At 40.6% G+C, this 27,973-nt stretch overlaps 2 protein-coding genes across 7 annotated transcripts in view; both read left to right on the forward strand.

Moving 5' to 3' along the window:
- Positions 1-5,365, forward strand: part of PIK3AP1 (phosphoinositide-3-kinase adaptor protein 1) — a 131,368-nt gene extending 126,003 nt beyond the window's left edge. For 4 of the 6 annotated variants that reach the window (XM_030940094.1, XM_030940095.1, XM_030940098.1 and 1 more), the window contains one exon: positions 3,030-5,365. In XM_030940094.1, the coding sequence (XP_030795954.1) occupies positions 3,030-3,087 (58 nt within the window). In that variant the 3' untranslated portion in view covers positions 3,088-5,365. The remainder of the gene's footprint in view (positions 1-3,029) is intronic. The other 2 variants (XM_010389580.2, XM_030940099.1) reach the window with 2 other exon arrangements.
- Positions 5,366-11,578: 6,213 nt separating this feature from the next.
- The window catches only part of TM9SF3 (transmembrane 9 superfamily member 3), a 71,461-nt gene continuing 55,066 nt past the window's right edge, over positions 11,579-27,973 (forward strand). The window contains exons 1-2 of the mRNA XM_010389581.2: positions 11,579-11,894; positions 22,056-22,251. Coding sequence (XP_010387883.1) covers positions 11,799-11,894; positions 22,056-22,251 — 292 coding nt within the window. The 5' untranslated portion in view covers positions 11,579-11,798. The remainder of the gene's footprint in view (positions 11,895-22,055; positions 22,252-27,973) is intronic.

Consider the following 27,973-nt stretch of genomic DNA (forward strand, 5'->3'; position numbering starts at 1 on the left):
TCCGGACCTCTTAAAAAAGTAGTCACATGGCACAAATATACATATGTAACAAACCTGCACGTTATGCACATGTACCCTAGAACTTAAAGTATAATTTAAAAAAAAAAAAAAAGTAGCCACCCTCAAGCCTGTAATCCCAGCACTTTGGGAGGCCGAGATGGGCGGATCACGAGGTCAGGAGATCGAGACCATCTTGGCTAACCCGGTGAAACCCCGTCTCTACTAAAAAATACAAAAAACTAGCCGGGCGAGGTGGCGGGCACCTGTGGTCCCAGCTACTCGGGAGGCTGAGGCAGGAGAATGGCATGAACCCAGGAGGCGGAGCTTGCAGTGAGCTGAGATCCGGCCACTGCAGTCCAGCCTGGGCGACAGAGCGAGACTCTGTCTCAAAAAAAAAAAAAAAAAAAAAAAAAGTAGCCACCAAGTCATCTACCACCATATACAGGTGGGTTATAGATGAGTGAAAGGAACTTCACACTCCTGGCCAGGCACAGTGGCTCATGCCTGTAATCCCAGCACTTTGGGAGGCCAAGGCAGGTGGATCCCTTGAGCTTAGGAGTTTGAGACCAGCCTGGCCAACACGGCAAAACCCCATCTCTACAAAAAAAAAAAAAAAAAATTAGCTGGGTGTGGTGATGTGTGCCTGTAGTCTCAGGTACTGGAGAGGCTGAGGTGGGCAGATTGCTTGAGCCTGGGAGGTTGAGGCTGTAGTAAGCTGTGATTGCGCCATTGCACTCCAGCCTAGATGACAGAGTGAGACCATGTCTCAAAACAAACAAATAAACAAACAAACAAACACTATAATTACAGGTCTAAAATTATAAATAAGTTTCCTTGAGATGTAGCTTCCAATCTTTAGCTGGAGTTGTTCCTCAGAATGAAACCTAGAGAGGGTATGCCCATAGGCTCACTCCAACTGCAGAGTGTGGCAGCAGAAAGAGGAAGAGGGGCTGGGAGGAAATCATGGCTGTCTTTGTGGTGGAAGATAAAATGTAAGGCTCATGAGGCATAACTGGGGAACAGACTTCAGAATAGATCTTTAATCATCATTATATTATTAGCTTTACTTGCTGAGTGCCTACGCCAAGCCACAAACTGCTACCTACTTTCCTACTGTCATCTCCAAGCCTCACATGGTACTCCAACGTAGGGATCAGTACCTCTGTTTGGCAGATGAGAAAACAATTTCAGGGGTGCTGAACTTGCACACACAGAGATGTATGCATAAATGTCTATGCTATATGTTCTTATAGGTTCTGAATCTCCCCTATCAAAACACTCCGTAGAGTTTCCTGATTTTTGCCTATTGTCCGTCTCATCCACACACTTGCAACATCTTGAGGGCCTAATCCATGACCACTTTACTTGCTGTTATATCCCATACCCAGAAGTAGATATAAAGTAAATTAATGTTTGTTGAAAGAAAGAAAGAGTGAAAGAAAGATGGCAGAGAGGCAGGCAGGCTAAATTTGCTCAGGTAAAAGTGGTATTGTGTCCTTTGGCTTTCTCCTGTAACCCCAAGCTCACAGGGCAGGCTGAAGAGATAGGAGACCATTCTTTTGTTTTCATGGTATAAAGCTCAGTCACTCAGTGACAACCAGACAACGCCATCTAATCCTAGGACTAGGGTGGGACCTCCCAAGGTTGTCTGTGATTCTTATTTTCTGCTACTGCCTCCCTCTTTTGCTCCTGAAGCAGCCCTTCTTTTCCCAACTCTGTTGTCATTTCCTTGACCTACACAAACCTTGCATTCAAGAGACATTTAGTACATATTTACTCATTGATTCGATCAATCCTCAAGTATGCAACTCCAGGGTAGCACAGTTCAATTATAGCACCTAACAAAGCTCTTTTTCTTATTGACTTGCTTCCAAGGGAATTAAATATTGGTTTTACAGCACACACGTGGAAATGCCATCTGTAATCCTTGAACCTGTCTGTAAATAGACTCACCCTAGTCTACCTGGAACGTCATTTAAGACTGTTCAAAAACCATACAGAGTAACATGGAGGGAAGTTTCTAGGAAGGCAGATGCAGAATTTGGGTAACAGTTATCCCATGAGGAAGCAGTCATGAGAAGCAGGCTTTGGAAATTCCAATTCCTCTCTCAACAGATCTCCCTACTACAGTGTGTCTCCTGCGTGGCTATTAGAATTGGTGGTGTTTTAAAATCTAGGTTTCATTATTATTTAGGTATGGCAAAGTCAACAGCTTAGGAGACAACTGCCATTGAAAAGATAGTTTGGTATACTCACAGATCCCAAAAAGGGGTACATCACCCCATAGGGGGCTACATGGGGAAGCATCAGGGCCAGTAAGGAGGCAGAGGAGCAGGGGAAAATGTGGACAAGAGCTTTTATTGTGGTTTCCATGGGTGAGGCTGGGTAAGATTTAGAATTGGCTAGTTTGAATAATTTCATTGGCTCTGAGGCATTAAGGGCTGACCCTCGTTGTTTGGAAACTGGCCCTAGGGTGATAAGGGCAAGTGGATGGTGGCCCCATAAAGTGGCGTGTGAAAGCCCCATAGAGGAGGTGGTTGGGGCATGCATCTGGACTGATTGGTTTACATATGAAAGGCATGTTTAGCAGTGGAAGGCAGGTAGCTTGTTTCCTGTTTCTAGGAATTGGTTTATCCTGGGAGGGGCAGTCTCTCCAGGGTCAGCAAGGCCCCAAGATGGCAAAGTATCAGATAATGAAAGGGTTGGTGAGTACAACTGGTTGGGGAGGGAAACTATTCAAAAGCTTTGCAGCTTGAGTCCTATCCTCTAGAGCTTAGACTGCAATGGGTCTGGATGGATCTTTGGAACTGGCATTTTTAAAAGCTCTACTGGTGTTTCTAATGTGCCGCCAGGATTGCAAGCCACAGCTAGCGTGTGTGTCACTCAGACATTCATATGTGTGTCCTGTCTCATTAACTGAGGATTGTGTCACTTTGTATAGTATACCAAGTTTGCAACCAACTGTGCATTCCTAAGAACTATTTAATCAAATTAGTTTTTAAATAGAGTTGCTTTATCTTTCATTTCAGGCCTCCGACCAGGGAGACCTTCCATCCTCCTCCACCTGTTCCACCCAGAGGACGCTGATTCCACCTCCTAAAACCTGCCTACTTCAGGACTTTTAAGATTCACAGTCTTCAGTCTGTTAATGATGTCTTCATGTTGAGTTTTACGGCATGACTGTTGACCTTAAGATCAGTCTCTTTGCTGACAATATTGCAGCCCTGCTGGTTTGGGCTTGCCTCGAAGACTTTGTTAAGGCATGAAGAAGTGAAAAACTAAGGGCTTTATTCACCGTCACCAAGTATATTAAACCATATACTTAAAAAGGATGAAGACTTAATTGAAATACTTACCTCTAATTTGCTATATCAGAAGCCTAAAAAGAATGATCATAAATGTACTTCACCAGTGATTTTACTGAAATGCACTTATATTAGTCTTTATGTATTTGCTAGTTCAGCCTCATTTCTAGAAGAGGTTATAATGTAAGATTTGTAGTATTCAAGTAAGAAGATAAGTGACTAATTTTAAAATAATTCTTCTACTTTTCTGTATATTCAGCAGGGTATTTAAGTGCTAGGGCTGGTCACACACAACAGATTGAAAAAGACTAGACAGTGATTAGTACAAACTCCTCTTATACAGAAGGCAAATCTGAGGTTCCACAGAAGTCTGGAACCAAGACTACTCAGTTGGTTAAATAGTTAGTTAGTCTACACTGGGCCTGCTCGTTCTAGGTCACCACATTTTCCATCTCCAAATAGCCAGCTCCTCTCTCCCTCAAGAAATGCCCAGATGTAGAAATTCATCAGTGCCTACTGGTCTTGCAGAATTTTCCATCTTCCGTATCTCCCAGGGATAAGACTACCAAATTTGTTTGTTCATTTTCTTTTCAATTTGGGAATTTATACTTCAGTATGGTTTCAACACAGTTATGTTTCCAGAGAACATCTAGAAGTGGTTGGAAACCAGAAGCTGGGGATTCCCAGGACCCCACTTAGTGCTCTGTTTCCTTTATAGGTTTTAGTTCTGGTCATAAAGAGAGAGAGGAGGACCTCTGACTTTTTCTTTGTTGAGGGTTCTGAGGAAGAAAAACAAACCTAAAATAGAAATACAGTCAGCCTTTCAAATCCATGGGTTCTGTGTCCGTGGATTCAACCAACCTTGGATCAAAAATATTTGAAAAACAATCTACAAAGTTTCAAAAAGCAAAACTTGAATTTGCTGCATGCCAAGAACTATGTTGAATTCATGTAAATGAAGTGATGTGTAGGCATTGTATTAGATATTATAAGAAATCTGGAAATGATTTAAAGCATACAGGAGGATGTGTGTAGGTTATATGCAAATACTCTGCCATTTTATATACGGGACTTGAGCATTTTGGATTTTGATATTGGGGGATCCTGGAACCAATCTCCATGGATACCAAAGTACGACTATAGTTATCTATTTTTTACATACTTATTATTACCATCATGCTTGGTAAATCCATTTTTGCATAGAATGTGGAGCCTTAACATATGTCATGAATTTGGATTCCCTGGCACATACATCTACCTTCAAATCAGAGGTCCTTAATGATGCCTAAACATACAGTAAAATTAGAATCAGAAGTATTCCTTTAAAAAATATTCAAAAATGTGTTTGTTTCCCATGGGATTATTCTCTATCTCACACAAAATTTAAAAATCCACATTAATGATCCATTTAAGTGCAGTTTTATTGGGTCATTTTCTAATGATTAAAGGTTTTTTCTCAATTTCATTCCTCAGTCCTGCAAATAAGGACTCTTACTGAAGAGTACTGAAACAAGGACTCTTAACAGCTTCTGGAGTCTTGGGTTTTGTTTTTGTTTTTTGACATAAAATACACTATTGGCCATGTCCATCACGAGAGTGTTTGTAGTAATTAATTACCTTGCACAGGGCCTGGCACTTAGTAGCATGCTGCAAATGTTCCCTCAGTGGTCCTTTTACTCTCCTTGTCACTTATTTTGGAAAACAGAGGCACGTGAGATAAGAAGAAGAAGAATTTCGATGTTGGTATGCTTGCCCTTACTGTTACTTATAGACAGTCTCCATCATAGGCAAACTTGAATTTGATTAAGTGACATTTTAAAAATAGGGCTGGGAAAAATATTCAGTAACTGTAAGCCCCCTTTTGGATGCCAAATTTAGAATTTTGTACATTCTCTTATGAACAAGCATTTAGATCATAACATGGTAAAGCCTATTACCAGCCAATGTTGTTAGCATCTTTGTATGCACATCACTGTTTGTGCAATATATGAGTATTTTGGTGCATTGTATTCTTATATAAAAATAAGTAGAAAACATAAAATTGAAATTGCTGATGAGAAGCCTGTGTCTCATGAATGTGATACACTTGAGACATGGATGGAACTGATCAGGAGTGCCAAGTCAAAAGCGGCAGAATCTTAAGCCCTCACTGGTTGTTCCTTTAATATCCAAGATGGTTGGTTATATGTAAAAGAAGAAAGTCAAAGAATTTGGATGAAACACTGGGACTTTGTTATCAAAGAATGTCTGTAATGATGAGGTGAAAATTTTCATTTTCCAGAAACAGAACTGCTCATTTATAACATAAATATATTCAACTTCCACATACTCAACACATGTGTACACATTTTTAGGAATACATTATGTAACAAAACCATGGATTTCCAATACAATGAGGATCAGAAACGACACTACAAGCTAGGGTCCAAAGAAACCATTAAAAAGTTTTCTACATATGCTTAGGCAGACAACTCTGCTGCCACCATCCTTGCCCAAGATTTTACAAGCTGGCTCCATAGAAAGTGAAGCTGTTGGGTATATTCACCACCATTGCCTTTGCCCCTAAGGTAAGTTGGCCTCCAATTCCTAGGCTAGCACTTTTGTTTCATCTTATATTAAAACCTAGGAGCAGATAATCCAACTATATAAGCAACAAAGTATGAAGACTGAGAGACTATTTTTTTTTTGAGACAGAGTTTTGCTTTTGTCACCCAGGCTGGAGTGCAGTGGTGCCATCTTGGCTTACTGAAATTTCCACCTCTCGGGTTCCAGTGATTCTCCTGCCTCAGCCTCCCGAGTACCTGGAATTACAGGCACTTGCCACCACACCTAGCTAATTTTTCTATTTTTAGTAGAGACGGGGTTTCACCATGTTGGCCAGGCTGGTGTCGTACTCCTGACCTGAAGTGATCCACCCATCTCGGCATCCCAAAGTGCTGACATTACAGGCGTGAGCCACTGTGCCCAGCTGAAGACTGAGAGACTATGAACAAGAGGTTGCTGTTGTAATCTAATAATTTAACTGGACATATTTAATGATGTGAACAGTCTCTAATGCTCTGCCTTAATTACACAAAGTGGTAATATATAGATGACTTCCATGAATATTTTTACAAGTTAAGTTACACACTCCCTTTTAGCTTTGTTGTTACAAAAAAAAAAAAAAAAAAAGGTTCTAGTCATTCCCATATCACTAGGATTTTTAGATCCCTATCCCATATGCCCCAGGAAGTAAGTTGGTTTTCTGTGTTCCTCCTTCAAAGAATAGTGTGTGGTTTTGCAGCTGGTTGGTGGAGGAAGCATTAGTAACAGATTTATTTCTGAGAAAGACAAGCGGTTAATTTGGATAATTCTAAAAAATTCTTCCTAAACATTAATCCTCAATTTTGAGGGATCTGCCTGTATAAATATTTGCTTTGGTTTGATAAATTGTGCTCTGTTCATTTCCAAGCAAGTTATTAAGAACATAGAATGGTCTTCTTCATTCATTCCTGCTGGCCAGATACTGTGTTCACCAGGGTGGTGAGGGGATGAGTAGGAGGTTGAAAGATATATTCTGAATTCTGAGGCACAACTTGGAATTCATTTTCTCATAAAAATCATAAAAAATAGGTTCGTAGGTGTCCTGTGTGGGAAACACGCATGGGGAGAAGACACACACACAATACCTTTAAGGGTAAACAAGCTTTATCCCATGTAAATGGCAATGCAGATATAAGCAAATGATATAATAAGCAAATTGCAACGGGAAGGGAGAAGGAAAAAGATATATGTATAATATATATATATTTACACTCACCAGACTATGCAAGATTCACCACCAGGTTGGGAAGCAACAGCCTGGGCTCCAGAGTCAGCCACTCATCCACGTAGACAAGGAGAGGTCTCGAAGCTTTGGCGCAGTCTGGAACCCTAGCTGTTTTTGTAATGAGTTGTTTGGCATGAGGTCCAGTCACGAAGGCCCTTTGTGACTGGGCTCAAGGAACACAAAAAGGCCAACTTGTTTTTGTGGTTGTCTATTGTTTTTCAATAACTAACGTATAGGAATAGATTGAAATAGAGATTTATCCGAAACAACACTGGATGAATGCCTCAAAGGGTTCACACAATCCGTTCTGGGACTTGGTGACCATTGTTTGTGTCCATGTTCAATTTAGTTCAAATTTAATATTTAGGCTAGTCGCCAAAGCCCATTTGGGATAAACTTTGCTATCTCTGCAGTAAGAGTTAGCATGGTGTAGGGAAGAGAAGATTGTTTTGGAAGCCAGGAAACCTGGTTTTTTATTTTGGTGTGCTACTTACTTGACCAGTTCATACAACTTGACTACATTGTTCTATGTTTCATCACCTATGAAGTGGAGAGTTGTGTCTTTGATAACAGTCTAGGTCCCTTCAACTCTGTTAAGTCTAAGTCTCAGAAAGAGGGTGTGGAATCGCTTTGTCGGAAGAAGCAGGGAGACAGCCTTAGTGGCGTCACCACCTAACTGGCAAGGCTCTTTTTATTATGTGGCACCTGCTGTTCTTTGCTCTCTCACTGTTATATCAGTTAAAAAACTGAGAGACAGTGAAAGAGGAACCACACAGAGAAACTAATGGCCTTAGTCGCTCTTCAGTCCAAGAACTAAATGTTCTCAGTAATGGCTTCCTAAAGAAAGAACTCAGAGCAATCATGAAGATCCGTGTCTAGAACATTACAGCTAGAACAGAAATGGTGGAGGTGGAAAATGGCAAATAGCAATAGATGAACTGTCCCCCACCCCCACCCTGCTGAAGTACATAACTGGCAAGACAAACATAACAAAGTAGAAGGAAGAAATAGAATTTCAAAGAAAAACTAGCTGATGATGGAAATCAGAAGATATGTGGTCAGTCCATACCCTAACCCTTTTTGTTGTTGTTGAGACAGGGTCTGGCTCTGTCACCCAGGCTAGAATGCAGTGGCACAATCAGCTCACTGCAACCTCCACCTCCCGGGTTCAAGCCATCTTCTTACCTCAGCCTCCTGAGGAGCTGGAACCATAGGCACATGCCACCATGCCCAGATAATTTTTTTTGTATTTTTTGTAGAGACGGGGGTGAGTCACTCTGTTGCCCAGGTTGGTCTAGAACTCCTGAGCTCAAGCAGTCTGTCCACCTTGGCCTCCCAAAGTACTGGGATTACAGGGGTGAGCCACTGTGCCCAGTCCCCATACCTAATACTTTTGATGATCATGTTTACCCAGAATGAAAATAAAAGACTGAAATTTTGGTTTTCTGGATTGCTTGCTGGTCATAAGCTCTTTAACCAAAATGGAATCTTATTAGAACTACCATAGAAAGAGGCTGTATAGTCACTGGGGGAGGTGGGGATCTCCTTTCACTGGCATTTCCCCTCCACTGCTGCCATCCTTTTTGGTGTCAGGGAATGAAGTTATTCATTCAGATGAAATAAGTGGTGACATAAGGTATGTTAATGTTTTTCACTCCCCAATTTAGTGAAACAACCCTAATTTTGATGGTGACCGGAGCCCTGTTTTGTCCTGTTCAGGTCATCAGCCTCCAAGGATCTTTGAAGCCACACTTCTTTTACTCTAATCAGTTACTTTTTCTCCCTTTCCTTCTTTCCACACCTACTGTTGTCAGACTTGTATCACCTAATGCCATTTATCAGCATTATTCCCCTAGTACCTATCAGAGTTCCTGGTACATAGTAGATGCTCGATAAATAGCCATTGAATTAATGGCTCTACCGGCTCTTCCATCCATTAAACTTTCCCAAATACACCTCTGAAATAGGGTTTCTTTCCACTTCTCTCATTGCCCATTGCTTTTACTGCCTGTTGAAAATTTGCACAGCTGGTCAACTTTTGTGTTCCTTTTTGTACACTGTCATGCCTGTTCTCTGTTCTGTGTGTAAAGTTTCCTGGTTTTAATCTATCCTCCCCAAATGAATACTTTATACTTTTTCTTTTGTCCTCCCTACCTCTAAGCATTTGCCAACACAGTCCTCCCCAAAATACCCGCCACATGCATACTACCTCAAATCTGTGGAGGGTGGTGATGGATACTTAAGAAACTACACATCCATCTTAATGTAGCACTTACATGACTTGTTCTTCAATTGCCCATCATCACTTCATTCAAGAGCAGTGATTATTCATTCACAGAATTGACTGAGCTTTCACTACGAGCAAGTCACCCTGCTAGGTGCTTGGGAGGATATACAAAGATGTATAAGATGCCTCCTCTGATTTCTACAGCAATTACTGGTGTGTGATTCATTCAGCAATTAATCATGTACTGCCTTGTGATGTTTCTTACACTATCTAGAAAGCATTCTTCAAATCCTGCTATGCTATTTGACTTTTCACTTGTTAATGTCTTCCTTCATTCAGCAAAGAGTTGAATACATGTGACAAGCACTATCTCAGCAGCTGGGACAGATACAAAGACAAACAAATGATAGTTTCTGCAATCAAAAGGTCAGAATGCAGTATAGAAGAGGAAATGTGAATAATTACAACACAACACACCAAATGCTACTGAAATCCTAAAGAAGGAATGCTCCATTTCCCAAGGGATCATGCAAGGTTTCACTGAGGGGGTGATCATCAGCTAGGTCTGAAAGGATAATATCGAAGGCACAAGGTGAAGCAGGGCATTCCAGATAAAGGGAGTAAAAAGACCTAAGGCACAGAGGTGTAAAAATACATACGGGTGAAGGCAGAGCATAGAGACTGATGGAAGGTAAAGTTAGGGAAATAAATTAGGGATAAAATAGGCAAAAATTTGGACTTTATCCTTTGGCAGGGAACTTTTTATCTGATGACATAGTTAGCACATGCTCACTGTAAAAAAGTAACCAAACATTTATAGGCATGTACAAAGTTAACCACTGATAATGGTTTGTCATATTTCAGATTGTTTTCTGTGGGCAGGATAACATATTGCCATACAAAATGAAATTAAACTATTATTTTCTTCAACTTAAAAATTTAACAGTACCTCTTGGTTCTCATTCCATGCCAGTACTCACCTTTTTCATTTTTTTAAAGTGGCTGTATAGTTGGTAAATCATTAGTAGCAAAAAGACCTATTATGGAGCCAGACTGAGTGGGTCTGGTCTTTCAGCAAGCCACTCAAGCTCTTTGTGCTTCAGTTACCTCATCTGTAACATGAACATTTTCACCGTATCTGCCGCATGAGGATTTAATGAGCCAATATCATTCAGAATTGTGCCTCGCAGATGAAAACCTTAGTGGTGACTCTATGATTGATTTACCTCACATTCAAGAAGTGTTTTAAGCAAGGGAGTGAGCGATACAATCTGGTTTCTTTTTAGAAAGATCACTCTGGCACCTGTTGGGGATGATAAACAGGGGAGGAAGATCAGTCAGTGGTGGAGATCTCTTGGGAGACTCTTGCAATACATAGTGATATGGAAAATTGGTTGGTACTGGCAGAGGAAAGAGAAGAAAAATAAACTCTTTAACCACTTTTAAGAGACCAAATGCTAGAACTTGTTGATTGCTGATGGCCGAGAAGAAGAGAAAATCTGACAAGTCCCAAATTTTTGGCTTAGAGGACTGTGTAAACGGTGGTGCCACATTTGTGTATTTTTTTTTTTTTAAGATTTGAGTCTCTACTACGGATCTGGCACTGTTTTAGGTACAGGAAATATGGAAACAGGACCTCTCCTCAGAGGAGCTTACACTCCAAGAGGTATTCATGACAGGGGTGAGGAGACCCAGAAATAGTTAAGTAAACACACAAATGTACAAGAATGGCAAATTAATTTAGCATTTCTTGATTGAATAGTAGGGGTCCAGTAAGTATTCAGTAACTTTAAAACATTTATCCAACGCTGTACGAGTTTAACTATATCTCCTAACGGTGATTACAGGAGCCCATGATTCATTCACAGCGGCAGGAAAGGGTTATTTGATCTGATCCCTCAACTTCCGAAGGCAGGAGGTCAGACGATCGGCCCCATTTGGCAGCCAGGGAAAGTTAAGCATTTTGGCCAAGGTTACACAACCCTAAACACCGGGACGCGGCCCGGAGGCGGCTTCGGCCTTGCGGTCCAGGCCAGGCCACTGCGCCGGGGCCCAGCCTGCTCGGCGCCTGGCCGAGTGCTCGCCAGGCCGGTCGCTCCGCGGCTCCCAGGAGCCGGCGAGCAGCCGGCGCGCAGGCGGCGGTTGCAGGGCCCTCCCTCGGCCCGACGGCGGTGGCGGTCCCGCGTCGCGAGGCACTTCCGGCGCGTGCCGGGGTGGCCGGATGACGTGGCTGAGTCAGAGGAAGAGGCTGAGGAGGCGCGCGGGGCGGGGGAGGCTCAGGAGCGGGCGGTGACGGTGACGGCGACGGCGGCGGCAGAGGAGGCAGGGGCTGGGTGCGGGCCCCGTGCGTCTGTCCGCGCCCCGTGGATGCGAATCGGCCGCGGCGGAGGCGGCGGCGGCGGCGGCGGCGGAGGAGGAGGAGTCGGTGGGCCGGCTCCGGGCCGGTGGGGCGCGGAGGATGAAGCCGCTGCCTGGCGCTCCAGGCGTGGCGGTGGCCGCCGCGCTGTTGCTGCTGTTGCTGCCACGGGCCCGGGCGGACGAGCACGAACACACGGTGAGGCGCCCCGGCCGGTGCGGCCGCCCTGGGCTAGCTCCCCAGTTCCCACCGAGGCAGGCCCCGCGCAGCCTGGAAGGCCCGGCGGTCCGGTGAATCCCCGCGGCGTCCCGAGGACTCCTTCCGGTTGGGCCTGGCGGAGCAGGAACCTTGGGAGCGTGGAGCAGGCATTTCCGTGCGCTCCTGGGACAGGGCTCCGCTCCCGAGTGCTAGGGCCTCCTTCACCCGGCCTGAGCCTCAGTGGCGCCGCACCCCAGGGTCTCGGGGGTCCTGGGGCCGGGAAGGAGCCTGGGAAGGGTTGGGGTTCAGCCGCCGCGGGAGCGGGGCAACGGGCAGGCTGGGCTTGGGGCTTTTGCCCCCAGGGAAGGAGACTGCCTTCTGGCTACTGAGGGCTGCGACGCGGTGGAAGATGGATGCATCGCGATTACCCGGCAGCCACTAACCAGGAAATATCCTACACTTTATGGTGCTCTTTGGCTTTTTTCGCCCGCTTCTGCCCAGACCGGATTAAAACCCTGGGGTGGGGTAGCGTTTATAAACTTGAATTGAGGAGCAGTTTACACTTACTTGTAAGTGCACCCAACCTACACACATTCAATTCCTAGGCCTTTCTTGTAACTTTCTCCTCACCTTCCAGCCCCCAAATGAGGCCCCCATCCGGATGGTGTCTAACTAAGGCAGCTTCTGACAAGTAAAGGGTCTTAACGTTTCCCAGTCTTCAGGTCAGGGCTAGGAACAGTCCCTTTTGCATTTGGCCTAAAGTTGATTGGCAGTTTATTTAATTGGCATTCTGACATCAAAGCGTGCATGTGAACGACTCTTCAAGTGGCTTTCACTTAGGGCTGTAACTCTCGTTTTCAGAATGGTAGACTTGAGTAAGGCAGGAAGGTCAGGTAAATTGAGAGTTTGCTTGACGAGTAATTGTTTTTTATACCTTTACCATTAATGATAGGAGTTTCCATGAGAGACTGTGTTTGACTAAGTAAGAAAGATCTGAGGGAGTCATGTCATTTCTGGAAAGTGAGGAAATGAAGCAGTCGTCCTTACATATTTAATGGACCCGATTTTATTTGTAATCAACAAAACTTTTCGCTGGACCCTTGGCTAGCTGGGCTCTTATTTTAGCTAATAAAAGCTCTAAACTTTTGGCTGTTCTACTTTCGGTCACAGCCAGAAACTTCTTACCTGTGTAGGTATATATTTCTTTAGGGACACAGATCTTGAATTGGTGACATGTTTTTGTGCTGTACTTGTGGTGGTTCACCTAAGATAATTTTTTTGGGAGGTTAAACAGCGTAAGACGATTTCCTTTTGTTTTCTTCTATCAGATAAGCTGTCTCAAAGTTTAAGAACTGCTATTGTTTCACATAGTATGCAGGGACCATGTATAGATTTGGGTCTTTGATTATTTTTAAATTTTCAGTGGGCATCCATCCTTTTGTTTAATGATATTACTAATATATTTCCAATTAAAAAAACACTTATGAAAAGTTACCATATGATACTCAGAATCTCAATGTGTAGTTCCATGATACAGGCATATAGGCTGGAAAGTGTACTGTATTCTACTTTTTAATCTTGTAATTATCTTGTGACATACTGCTATAAATAGGGAAACACAATTAAAATTTTAAAGATTGGATATATATAAAGGCTTTAGAATAATTTACAAATTAAAAGTTTAATTTCAATGAAGTTTTATTGCTAGGACTATTTCAGTTTTTTATTCTAGTAATTGAATATAAGATATTTCATGAAAGGTTTTTGTTGACTGCCACAAAAGAGAATATGGTATATATGAGATGGTTGCTAGACAAAAAATTTAGAATCCATATTACTTCATGTCTGCATTGAACTGCTCTTACTTGGTTACCCATTATTAAATACCTGTTATTTATTTATTTTTGAGACAGAGTCCCACTTTGTTGGCCAGGCTGGAGTGCAGTGGTGCTATCTCACCTCACTGCAACCTCAGCCTCACGGGCTCAAGCAATTCTCGTGCCTCATCCAAGTAGCTGGGATTACAGGCATGTGCCACCACACCTGGCTAATTTTTGTATTTTTAGTAGAAGGGGGTTTCACCATGTTGACCCAGCTGGTCTTGAACTCAAACGACTGGCCTCAAATGATCTGCCCGCCTTGGCCCCACAAAGTGCTGGGATTACAGGCGTGAGCCACTGCGCCTGGCTAAATACGTATTTTAAAAAGCAAAAAAAAAAAAAAAAAAAAAAAAAGTTACAGGAAGAATAGCATTTAAAAATAAGCATAAAATTCAAATGTGTCATTTATATTATTTTTCATTATTAGCCAAAATCTTTTGCTTTTTCTAAGTTTCTTGAAAATATTTCTCAAAAACTAGGCATTCATCTTAGCCAGATAACAGTACTGAAAAAGCTGTATGGTCAAGTAAGTTTTATTTTTTTATTTTTTTTCTATCAAAGAAGCAGAAGTAGCTAGTAAAGGGAGAATAATACTAAAGGAAGAGGAGACATTGGTATGGACAGGTTGCTGAGTAGGTGTTTAGTAAATACATGTATAATTGAATTATCAAAGAATAACTTTTAGAAGCTAAAGCTGGCCTTTAGATTAATTGCCTGTAAAGATTGTTTCCAGATAAAGATAATAGCTAGTATGTCTTTTGTAGCAAAATGGGCTATCCACTGTTCTTTTTTTTTTTTTTTTTTTTTTTTTTTTTTTTTTTTTTTTGAGACGGAGTCTCGCTCTGCCGCCCAGGCTGGAGTGCAGTGGCCGGATCTCAGCTCACTGCAAGCTCCGCCTCCCGGGTTCCCGCCATTCTCCTGCCTCAGCCTCCCGAGTAGCTGGGACTACAGGCGCCCGCCAGGTCGCCCGGCTAGTTTTTTGTATTTTTAGTAGAGACGGGGTTTCACCATGTTAGCCAGGATGGTCTCGATCTCCTGACCTCGTGATCCGCCCGTCTCGGCCTCCCAAAGTGCTGGGATTACAGGCTTGAGCCACCACGCCCGGCTTTTTTTTTTTTTTTAAGAGGCATAGTTTTGCTCTTGTCACCCAGGCTGGAGTGCAGTGGCACAATATCCGCTCACTGCTATCTCTGCCTCCTGGGTTCAAGCAGTTCTCCTACCTCAGCCTCCCTAGTAGCTGGTATTACAGGTGCGCACCACCATGCCTGGCTAATTTTTGTATTTTTAGTAGAGACGAGGTTTCACCATGTTGGCCAGGCTGGTCTTGAACTCCTGACCTCAGGTGATCCGCCTGCCTCAGCCTCCCAAAGTGCTGGGATTACAGGCGTGAGCGTGAGAAGTCATCTATTAATAACCTATGAGGTGAGTAATATGCCCCTTTTATAGATGGGGAAAGTGAACCTAGAGAGGTGAGATCACCTGCAGATAACACATATCTGGTGGGGTAGAGGTGGGATTTGAACTTAGGCATTCTGAGTTGATAGTCTTCTACACTGTGAGCCGCCATATGCTCTACTCCCCTTTATCCTAAAAATAAGACAGTAAAGCTCAATTAGGTATTGAGCGGTTCTCTATATTGATTTTTAAGTGCTTAAATGCTGAGATAAGTGTGGCTCTATAATGAGTTGTTTCTGAGATGTTTGGGTTAGCATTAAGGAGCAATAGGGTTGACTTCATGGGCACGTGCCCTGAATAGTCACACAAGACTGTGGGAGAGCTTGTTTTCATGCTGTCCTGTAACATCTTGAAGTTTTAAATTTTTGAACAAAGGGCTCTGTATTTTTATTCTGTACTGGGTCCCACAAATTATATAGCTTGTCCTAAGAGGAGGCAATACCTTATGTCCATTCCCCAAAGCCCCTGATTTCTCTTACTGTACCTACTGAATTAGGATTCAGGTGGCCATCTGACCTATATGCTATTTTTTTCTTTTCTTTTTTTTTTTTTTTTAGACGGTGTTTCGTTCTTGTTGCTGAGGCTGGAGTGCAATGGCGTGATCTTGGCTCACTGCAACCTCTGCCTCCTGGGTTCAAGCAGTTCTCCTGTCTCAGCCTCCTGGGTAGCTGGGATTACAGGCATGTGCCACCGTGTCCAGCTAATTTTGTATTTTTTTAGTAGAGACAGGAGTTCCCCATCTTGGTCAGGCTGGTCTCGAACTCCTGACATCAGGTGATCGGCCCTCCTTGGCCTCCCAAAGTGTTGGAATTACAGGCTTGAGCCACTGTGCCTGGCCCTATGGTATATATATACATATTTTTATGTGCTTATTTATCCAAGGTTCTTTTAATAGTCTCTGAAGAGTGTTGAAAAGGAAATGTACTATTGACTTAATAGAGGCTGTATGTACATATCTAGAATATGTAAGAATGTGTTCCTTTTAATTTTTAAAAGTTGAATTATATATGCATTACAGACATGTTTTTTGAAATGAAAATTAACACTTTTGTGGAAGACAGGCTTTTAATAAGTGATTGAAGGGATATAGGCTTCTTTATAGAGTCAGTGAAAGGTGTGTTTATGCTTATTTGGTTTTCTGAAACTCGAAGCACTTGGAAGCATCTAGAGTTAGATTACTATGTCTTCTAAGATTCCGAAGGGCTCCATTAAAAACGATTTCAGATTGAGAATCATAGAATTTTAGAACTAGAAAGACTCGGTAATTTAATCCAAAACTCCTCATTTTCCTAATGGCCTGTACAGGTTCAGAGACTTGCTCAAGGCCACAGAAAGAATCAGAGCTTCCTGATCTCTAGTCTTGCCTTTTCTACCTGTCTTGTACGTATAATTGCGTAGTTTTAATATGTAAAGATGTTAGCACCAAAAACCCAGTACTTAGGGGCGCAGGAATCTTAGAGCATTTTATGGTTTGCACTGTAGCCTTGAATTTTTATGGGTTCTGTTTCCTTAACAGGATCACAAAGTCAGATTTTTTTTTTTTTTGGTCTGTTACATACACATGCACTGTGCTTGGCACAAGTGGTATTTGATCAGTGCTTGTTGAATGACTTGAATAATTAGGGAGCTACTAGTGACAAGGATGTGCAATGTGGAAGCACAATGAACAAACTCAGGCCATTATTAATTTAAGATGCATTGTCTCCTCTTTTGATTTGGGGGTCCTACCTAGGCTAAAATTCCCTATTTCTCTGTGGCCCAGTATACTGGTAATCTTGAGATTTCTAATATTGGACGGACTGAATGCCTGCCAGAATCGTTTACTCAGCCTCTGCCTCATAAATACTTTGTATTATATCACTGAGTGATTTCAGAAATGTTTTGTTTGATTTACTTTGGCAAATGGCAACCTTTTGTCTTTGTCTTCTGTTGGGAGTATATGAACTCTTGAAACTTACTGAAAATTTGTAAAGAGTATAAGCTGTTGGCCGGGCGCGGTGGCTCAAGCCTGTAATCCCAGCACTTTGGGAGGCCGAGGCGGGCGGATCACGAGGTCAGGAGATCGAGACCATCCTGGCTAACACAGTGAAACCCCGTCTCTACTAAAAAAATACAAAAAACTAGCCGGGCGAGGTGGCGGGCTCCTGTAGTCCCAGCTACTTGGGAGGCTGAGGCAGGAGAATGGCGTAAACCCGGGAGGCGGAGCTTGCAGTGAGCTGAGATCTGGCCACTGCACTCCAGCCTGGGCGACAGAGCGAGACTCCGTCTCAAAAAAAAAAAAAAAAAAGAGTATAAGCTGTTTACTGTAAGTGCATTTGTGAGTTATCTAATGTAGATTGTTAAATACCAAAGTTCGTTGTCCTATTTTCAGCTCTACTCAATGATAGACTGAAAGTTTATTTAGGTACAAAGCTATTTTTGAGAGAGAGTAGTTATCTCAAGAGGCTATTCAAAAAATACATTTCTAATTTATTTGTATTAGAATTCCGATGTGTGTTTTAATAATTAAAAGGCTTTGAAATTATGATTTCTGGAACATTTATTTTGAAGTAAACACATATTTTTCTCCTTTGTATGAAAAGGAAGGATAGCATTTTGGTGCTTGTTCTGAATCCTCAGTCCTTTGCCCATCTATGTAAATTGTGATTTCTTATTCAGATTTCACATGACTACATCAGCAATATTATCTTCTAAAGCGTTTCTCCTGAGAATAATTAATTCGTGACCTCTGTCAAGGAGGAAAACTTTGGTAACCCCCAACACATAAACAGTATTTAAACAAGAGGGGCCCAACATTGATGACTTCTTGAGAATAAAGGTCGTTCCTTTTGAGATTAGAATGCAAATAATTTCTTAGAAGGTTTTTTTTTTTTTTCTTCCAGGCAGATTAAAGGCTCATGTGGAAAAGTTACTCGGTATTCAGGACTGCCTTTAGTTGCTTTGTACACCTGCACTGTTTTCATATTTCCTTGATTTAGTTTTTTGCTCTTTAATGAATGAAGCTGACGAGGGGTTAGCAAAAATACTGACCTTTCAAACTTGATGCTGATTAATTTGGACAAATTATTTAACATCTCTGTTCTTTAGTTTTGTTTTTGTTTTTAGTCTGTAAGATGGGGAAATAATAGGACCTATTTTATAGAGTGTTGAGACGATTATTTAAATGTTCATGTGAAGACCTTAGAACTATACCTAGCTCATAGTATGTATTTATTGTTAGCTAGTGATGTTATTGTTACAAAAATGGTGAGATCATGTCATGTTAGGGTTTGGTGAATTAAGGTTTTACCTGAGGATTTGAAAAAGGAGGATTTGAGCAGTTCGGAAGGGTTAGTAGAATTTGGCTAAGTGGAGAAAAGGAGGGCATTCTAAATTTGGGGGAATGACGAAAGAAGATGAAACAGAAAAGGGGAGAAAGACAATATCATAAACCGTTTTGGCCAGCGTGAACGACTTAAGTGTAGCCGTGAGATTCTTCTGAGAGCTGGAAAATAAGTAGGTGAAGAATGCTGGTAGCCTGAATTGGCCTCCTCTCACTTGGCCATTTCCCAGGGAAGCCTCAGATGGAAGGGATTATTACCCAGCTTAGGGATTCCCTGATTCACTGCTGTGCTTCTGTGACTCCACCCCCCACCTTCTTCTGGGCCTGGCACTCCCTTGCCACAGACTGTGGAGCTCAGGGGCTTTGTCAGAGCTTTAGGGAAAGGAAAGGTTTTGATTTGTTTTGTTTTCTCCATCAGATGTTGTGTGAAGTCTTTTGGTATTTTTTAATTTCAAAATATTTTAAAACATTTTCTCTTGAGAAAGAACTCTTGATCTTGTCTTGGAAGCACTTATTCTCAGGGACAATCAAGGACTGCAATGAAAAGTAAACATTTTAAGTTCATTGTATTAAACCACAGTCTGCATAATAAGGAGCAAAATAAAAGAAAAAAAAGCATTATTTTTGCCTTGCTATTCACCCTGAACTCTCAATATGTGTATTTCTAATTACTATTTCAGTCCTCTTCCCAGAAAGAATCTTATACTGCAGAATGGTGTAAGTTTTGTTACAGTGCTGGCATCACATCGTAACTCTACCACTCTGTTGAGCGTTCCTGAATGTTTAAAATGAGTGACTTCGGAAAATATGGCTTAACTTTGACTGGGACCCTTAAATTATTTTAGTCCTTATGTTTTAATTTGTATAAAATAAATGGATGCCCTATTTTTAAAGGTATTTATTTTCAAAGATTTTGTCTATTTTTAAAGGAAAAGTTTTGGAATTTATAGGAAAAGTATTTTTGTGCTTATTTTCACAAATTACATTTATAACATTTCTGCAGACTCAGCAGGATTAATGGCAAGGTGCTCTTTAACAGGTCGTCTCATTCAGCATTCTGCTCTTAAATAGATGAATTATGTTACCTCCCCTTATTTTTCTGGAAAGGTAACTCTTACAGTCAGTGTACATATCATTTCACATCCTTCAAACTTCTTTTACCAAGTTGCCAATGAACTTTACATTTCAGCATTTCTTCAGTGTTTTCCCTTCATATTTATTAAATATCTATTTGCCTTGGTGGATAGGTTCTTTTTGTTAGACAGAGTCTCACTCTCTCACCCAGACTGGAGTGCAGTGGCACAATCTCAGCTCACTGCAGCCTCCGTCTCCCGGGTTTGAGTGATTCTCCTGCCTCAGCCTCCCAAGTAGCTGGGATTACAGGCATGTGCCACTATACCCTGCTGATATTTGTATGTTTATTAGAGATGGGGTTTCACCGTGTTGGCCAGTCTGGTCTCAAACTTCTGACCTTAAGTGATCTGCCGGCCTTGGTGTCCCAAGGTGCTGGGATTACAGGTGTGAGTCACCACACCTGGCCATGAACAAGTTTTAATTCTAATATCAACTCTTGTTAGTTGGTAGTGATTGGTTTAGAGCACTGTTTCGAGAACTCTGAGGCAGTATCTATGTTCAGCAGAAAGGAGTTAACTTTTTGATTAGTGCTGTGTGGCCATGAGCATTGGATGGAAGAGTGGGGGCATACATAAATTTGTCAGTCTCCCCAGACAAAAAGAATAGTAATGAATGCGGATATACAGATATGTTAACATTTAGACGTTTGATTCATTACTTCCTACATGAAGATTATCTACAGTTTTTCTGAACTCCCTTGAAACAGCTTATGATTTTCCAAATTGTTATTCGTCCTGACCTTCTCTGCCAAAGTGAATTTAATCATTCCTTTATTGTTGCCCTTTATTACCTTAATTATAATACTTATTTTTTCTTTGTTAATCATTTACTTGTCTGATTCCACTGTGGATTATGAACTTCTTAAGGAAACGACAGTATTTTATTTACTTTTATATTCTTAATACCTAACACTATGCTTGGTACCTGTCATGTGTGTATTCAAAAGGTGAGATCATTTGTTATTTCCTTAATGATCTGGCTGTTGTCTTATATGAACAGTGAGGCATTTATGTTTGAAAATGAGATGACTAGGTCTAGGTCTTAGGGTGGTAGTCGTGTGAATCAAAAGAAAAAGGCAGATGTTTTGGATAAGAACATGTAAGTTAAATGTTTTTGGGTTCCCTGGAGTGCAGAGAGATTTGGGGTTTGAGTCTCGCATGTCTGAGAGAATGGTAGTACCATTAGAAAAATGAAGCTGAGGCAAGTGGATTTGGGTAGATGAGTTTGGTTTTGGAGATGTTAGGTTTTGATTGAAAATGTTTGTTAACTAGTTTTAGATGGAGGACTGGAGATAAAGATTTCATAGTAGGCCAGTTGGATAGCTTCTTCTATTATATGCTCCATAGCAACCTACCTTATTGTTTAATGCCCATCTTTCCCCCAGAAGGGCAGGGAACACATCTTGTTCAAAGCTGTATCCTCAGTTATAAACACAGTTGCTTCACATGCTAAGCACTTAGTAAATAATTGTTTAGTAAATTAATGTCTGCACTATTAGTTGATTTAAATGCATCCAGTGTTGTCTTTAATTTATATTGCTACTTAGAATTATTAGTTTTAAAATTACTATGGGAATCACTTTCTATAGAATCATTGGAACTTTAAACTTGTAGAGATCTTAGAAATCTTTGACAGGCCTCCCACTTGTACCTTGGAACTACCCAAAGTCATTATTGACCACACTTCAGATTTAGCTATGTATAGTATTCACTGATATGTATTTCCATAATTACTTATTCAAAGAAATATGCATATAGTGCATGTCTTTCAGGCTGCTAACAAGATAGAATATTGGCTTGAATGGACTTGTGGAGGTTCTATAGTAGTCTTCTTCCTTGTGTTTGGTCATTTCTGTCCTCTGTAGTACTTTGACCAGTGGTTGTGTGAAAGTCTCGCAAGGAAATGAAATTTTATTTATGCTTGCTGGCAATGTTAGTTTTTGTTTTTTTGTTTTTTAATTTATTGATTAACATGAGGTTCTGCATAAACTATTGATTTTGTTTCCTCCTTCTTTGTCCATGTTAGCATGGTGAATCATGCTGGTTGCAGGTTTGCCATTATTTGATAGTATAAGTGTAAATAATAGACGTACTCTCATGAGCTGTTGGACTTAGTTTAAACGCTATCTTCTATAAAACAAGTTTGGAAAAGTTGTATCTTCCCGAGACTACAATCAGAGGATATAATTTTAAAATTCACAAAGTTTCATTTTTATGATGTGGACATTCATCATCAGATTAAGCTTCCAGTATTTTATTTTATAGCTTCTTGAACAGAGATGATGCACTTTTGTTTAGAACTCATAACAAATATTCCCTTAATTTGAATTAGTTTTTTTTTTTTTTAATTCATTTGCTTTTCTTGTTTCAGTATCAAGATAAAGAGGAAGTTGTCTTATGGATGAATACTGTTGGGCCCTACCATAATCGTCAAGAAACATATAAGTACTTTTCACTTCCATTCTGTGTGGGGTCAAAAAAAAGTATCAGCCATTACCATGAAACTCTGGGAGAAGCACTTCAAGGGGTTGAATTGGAATTTAGTGGTCTGGATATTAAATTTAAAGGTAAGTAAACCTTAATAGTCCTTACAATGCAATTCGGAATGTAGACAAGGGTTTCTTAACTTTGGCACTATTGACACTGGGGTTGGATAATTCTTTGTTGTATGGAGCTGTTATGTACATTATAGGAAGTTTAGCAGAGTCCCTGGCCTTACCCGCCAGGTGCCAGTAGCACCTTGCAGTTTTGAAAACCAGAAAAGTCACCAGACATTGCTAGTTGCCATCAGTTGAGAACCACTACTTTAGACTCTTAACGTGTGTTTTAATCTGTAAATGAAGTGTATTGCATTTAGGAAAGTATATTAGTAATTAACAAAGATTTCCTTTGAATATTTATAAGATAATAAAATAGATAATTGTTAATAAAATTGTATTTCCTTAACATATTTCCTTCTGAAAAGTGTTCTCTAGTAAATCCCCTATTGATTAGACACATGTGGCCTGGGAAGACCTTCACAGATATTTAACAAACTACTTTCTGGAGGTCTGAGGCTTTAATGGGACGCGTGGATACTTAAAATTCTTGTGTAAAGTCTCAAATTCAGACTTGTACTTGCTTAGCATGTATTATTTATCAGCGTTGTATTGATTTATCCTGAATACCTATAGGATATTTAAATTTTAAGTCAAAGACTTGTTAAATTTGGGGGAAAAAACTTCACCTTATCTAGTTATGTGGGTATCCGTTTGTCAGGTCCTTTGAGTGTGTTTATACTTTTCATTTTTTTTCTGTGAAGTTTGTCAGAGAGTGTATTTCCTGCAGAGGCATTTTTAGAATGGTGATCAGAAGCTTGAGTAATTGAATTTTTGCAGGATCTTTGGTTAGGTGTCTTGGTTTTTGAATACATCACGGATCCGGTAAACAGGAGCTTTGGATTTTAATTCCCCTCTTTGTTGTTGTTGTTGTTTTTTTTTTTTTGGTGCTGTATTCATTTTAGTAAAATTGTTTACTGCAGTTTTGACTTCACTGTCTTCGTGTGTAAGATGAATAGTCACTGACTTATGGTATTTTTAGTACTAAAGATGTTATTATTTTAGTACTTTGGGGAAAAGAATGACAATGAGATTTTAAAGATAATATTACTTTAATTTCGATTTGTTAAATTTTATTCTTGTTTTTAAAATTGTTCAGTTATTGTTGAAAATAGGTATACTGTATATATTTACATTCTTCCCCCTCCCCTATCCCCCTCTTTATAGTCTTTGGGGCTTAATTATAAAATTAAGTTGTAAATTTAAACCACAGTGGCATGGCCTGTAATTTTATGAATCACTGTAAACATACCTTTGAGGCTTGTGTTTTAATTTAATTAGATAATTTAAGTATTTAGTCACAAGTAACGAGAAAACTTAAACTAGAAAATGTAATCTTTGAGATTTCGTCTATATGTAATCATCTGCTCTTTTTCCATATTTGGTGTACATTTCTAGTTTATTAAAGGGGAACCAACAAGAGAGAATAGGCAGAACTCCTGAATCCTACTTTGCTACTGTGTACAGATTTCATTAGTTTTTGAGATCCTCACTCATATTTACTAAAGAGTACTTATTCAGCAACCTTTTTTTTTTTTTTTTTTTAATACTTTAAGTTCTGGGGTACTTGTACAGAACATGTAGTTTTGTTACATAGGTATACACGTGCCACGGTGGTTTGCTGCACCCATCAACCCGTCACCGACATTAGGTATTTCTCCTAATGCTATCCCTCCCCTACCCCCCAACCCCCTGACAGGGCCTGGTGTGTGATGTTCCGCTCCCTGTGTCCGTGTGTTCTCATTGTTCAGCTCCCACTTATGAGTGAGAACATGAGGTGTTTGGTTTTCTGTTCTTGTGTTAGTTTGCTGAGAATGATGGTTTCCAGCTTCATCCATGTCCCTGCAAAGGATATGAACTCATGTTTTTTTATGGCTGCATAGTATTTCATGGTGTATATGTGCCACATTTTCTATCTATTCTATCATTGATGGACATTTGGGTTGGTTCTAAGTCTTTACTATTGTGAATAGTGCTGCAGTAAACATGTGTGCATGTGTCTTTATAGTAGAATGATTTATAATTTTTTGGGTATATGCTCAGTAATGGGATTGCTGGGTCAAATGGTATTTCTAGTTCTGTATCCTTGAGGAATTGCCACACTGTCTTCCACAATGGTTGAACTAATTTACACTCCCACCAGTAGTGTAAAAGCATTCCTGTTTCTCCCATCCTCTCCAGAATCTGTTGTTCCTGACTTTTTAATGATCGCCATTCTAACTGGTATGAGGTGGCATCTCGTGGTTTTGATTCGCATTTCTCTAATGACCAGTGATGATGAGCTTTTTTTCATATGTTCATTGGCCACATAAATGTCTTCTTTTGAGAAGCGTCTGTTCATATCCTTCGCCCACTTTTTGATGGGGTTGATTTTTTTCTTGTAAATTTGTTTAAGTTCTTTTTAGATTCTGGATATTAGCCCTTTGTCAGATGGGTAGATTGCAAAAATTTTCTCCCATTCTGTAGGTTGCCTGTTCGCTTTGATGATAGTTTCTTTTGCTGTGCAGAAGCTCTTTAGTTTAAGTAGATCCTATTTGTCTATTTCGGGTTTTGTTGCCATTGCTTTTGGTGTTTTAGACATGAAGTCTGCCCATGCCTATGTCCTGAATGGTATTGCCTAGGTTGTCTTCTAGAATTTTTATGATTTTAGGTCTTACGTTTAAGTCTTTAATCCATCTTGAGTTAATTTTTGCATAAGGTGTAAGGAAGGGGTCTAGTTTCAGTTTTCTGCACATGGCTAGCCAGTTTTCCCAGCACCATTTATTAAATAGGGAATCCTCTCCCCATTTCTTGTTTTTGTCAGGTTTGTCAAAGATCAGATGGTTGTAGATGTGTGGTGTTATTTCTGAGGTCTCTGTTCTTTTCCATTGGTCTGTGTATCTGTTTTGGTACCAGTACCTTATCTGGCAATCTTAAACCCCCTTTTATTAGTTCCTAGAGGCTGAGATGGAGGGATTATTTAAATAGAAGAAGATTGTTTTCATGGGTAAAAAGTGGGATTTATTTTCTTTTCAGACTAAGCTAAGCACCATTAGATTAAAAAAAGAAGAGCTAGCCAAGTGTTATTCCCTGAGAGTTGGTGATTCCTAGGGGTCTTACCAAGTTTCCATGTCCAGCCTGGATATGCTGCTAAAGAAGCTGTTAAATTAAGTGCCCGGATGAAATGGTAAATGCTGATTAGATTTATCTTCTCCCTCTATTGTAGCTCTTTGCTTGCTGTGTTCAAAGATAAAGTCAATCATGCTTTGAAAAGTGTTGTAGGTTGTCACATAGCCAAACATTTAAAAAATAGGATACACCTTAGAGATTGTGTCATCCAGTTCCCTCTCCCAGAAGCCCAGAGGTAAAAATGATTTATCCATGGTGTATCATAGCATACTAATAATAGAAACTGGAACATTATGCCTCTTGTGAACTATAGAAATATTTACCATATAATCTTAATCTTTCATCTCTTAAATATTTGACTTTTAAAGATTATTCTGAAGGCATATTCAAATAAAACAAAATTTTGGGAATGTGAAACCAGAGAAAACTATACGTACACATACATACATGTTTAAATATGCATACACACACATCTTTTTTTAACCTAGTGGATTGTGTCAGGCTCCATGGATTGGTATCGTTTTGTAAAATGAAGATTACTAAAGAGACTATTTAAAGGAACTAACGTTAGTCTAACTGTAATACAGGATGCCTCTCACTTAAGATTTTATATACAACTTTTTCTTGCTAATAATCTTATATTCTAGCACTAGACAAAAATGCTAAATTGAGACCATTTTAAGAAAATGCATTAAATATAGAAGGGCTGACTTAGGTTAGGCCTCCTTGAACCTGGTTTGAATTCAGTATCCTTCAGTTTTAGAGGGTACCTCTTGGAATCTTGCCATCATAGTGTGGAAAGAAGATGTGCTTTAGGGTCAGAGAGACTTGATGCATCCAGCTCTGCCTCTGCTTACCTGTGTGGTCATGGGCAAATTATTCAACCTCTTTGATCTCATACTGCTTATCTGTGAAGTGTGGGAAATAATATGTATTTGATAGAAGTGTCAGGTTTAAATGAGAATGCATATAGAGCATTTATCAGAGTTCCTGGTATATAGTTTATATTCAAAAAATGGTAATTAGGAATACTAATAGCACATAGTATGGGTCTGTACTCCAACTTGATTTTGTATTTGTGATTATGACATGTTAGTTTATTGATTATAGACTTTGATTTATCCCCAAGCTGCTGCACTAGCCTATTATAATAGCACTCATGTTCACCATTGCACCCTTAGCTATTAAGACATAGTATGCTTTTAATAAATTGTCTAGCACCCAGACAGATTGTGCCTACTTGTTGTTATGATAACTGGTTCATTATGAACATTAGAGGATCTGGAATAGTAATTCTTAACCAGAAGAGATCACCACCCACCCGTCCTGCCCTTTCCCCCGTTTGAGAATTCCTGCAGTATAATGAAGGGTGTTAATTGTGGAAAAGTCAGTGACTTCTACAGGACTCCTTCCTTCTGTTTATTTTATTGATCTTCTCTTGAACTTTTTTCTTCCTTGAATTTCCCAACTTAACAGAGAGCTGAAATTATTATTATTATTTTTTTTTTTTTGAGGCGGAGTCTCACTCTGTCGCCCAGACTGGAGTGCAGTGGCCGGATCTCAGCTCACTGCAAGCTCCGCCTCCCGGGTTTACGCCATTCTCCTGCCTCAGCCTCCGGAGTAGCTGGGACTACAGGCGCCCGCCACCGCGCCTGGCTAGTTTTTTGTATTTTTTAGTAGAGACGGGGTTTCACCATGTTAGCCAGGATGGTCTCGATCTCCTGACCTCGTGGTCCGCCCGTCTCGGCCTCCCAAAGTGCTGGGATTACAGGCTTGAGCCACCGCGCCTGGCCGAGCTGAAATTATTTTACAAGTATTTTTTCTTTAGAGTTAAGTGGTAAGTTGAGAGTACTGCAGATATGAAGAGAGGCCAAGGGCTGTTTAGAGCCTTATATATTTTTAGTTCAGTGATTCTCAATCTTGGCTATTCTTATCTTCACTATGCAGTATTTCCCTCCAGATACCTGCCTGGGGAATATAGGCCTGATTGCCAAGGGGTGAGAAAAAGTGGTTGGGGGGATGGCAGGTTTATTTTATTCAGCCTGAAGATGTTTACTTTAGGTAATCCCTCATGCTGTTTTCAGTCCCTGGCTTCTGCTGTTCCTGCTGTCCCTGATTCTGGAGCCCCTCTGGTTTAAGTTCTCTAGAGGAAGGTGCCACTGGTCTACTACAGGGATACGTTGAGGGTACAGTATGTGTCTAGCTGTATGAAGGGTAGAGGAGGGGACTTAGCTATCCAACCCGTCTGTGTACATATTTAATATTTTAATACAATTCACTTTGTGTTCAGTCCTACATCTGTCCCCCTAGCTTGTGTAGTGCCTCCAAGTCCTGAGTGTCTCTTGGGTTCTGTGACACCAGTTCCCTTCCTTACAGGCATCACTCTCCTGTTATGTTTTCTCCTGCTTTGTTAGTAGTTTGTCATCTTACAGCTGTTTTCCATTTCCTAAAAATGTGTTAAAATCTTTCCCATGGCCAGGTGCGGTGGCTCACGCCTGTAATCCCAGCACTTTGGGAGGCCAAGGCAGGTGGATCACTTGAGGTCAGGAGTTCGAGACCAACTTGGCCAACATGCTGAAACCCT

Source organism: Rhinopithecus roxellana, chromosome 11 (assembly GCF_007565055.1).
Source record: "Rhinopithecus roxellana isolate Shanxi Qingling chromosome 11, ASM756505v1, whole genome shotgun sequence".
NCBI lineage: Eukaryota > Metazoa > Chordata > Mammalia > Primates > Cercopithecidae > Rhinopithecus > Rhinopithecus roxellana.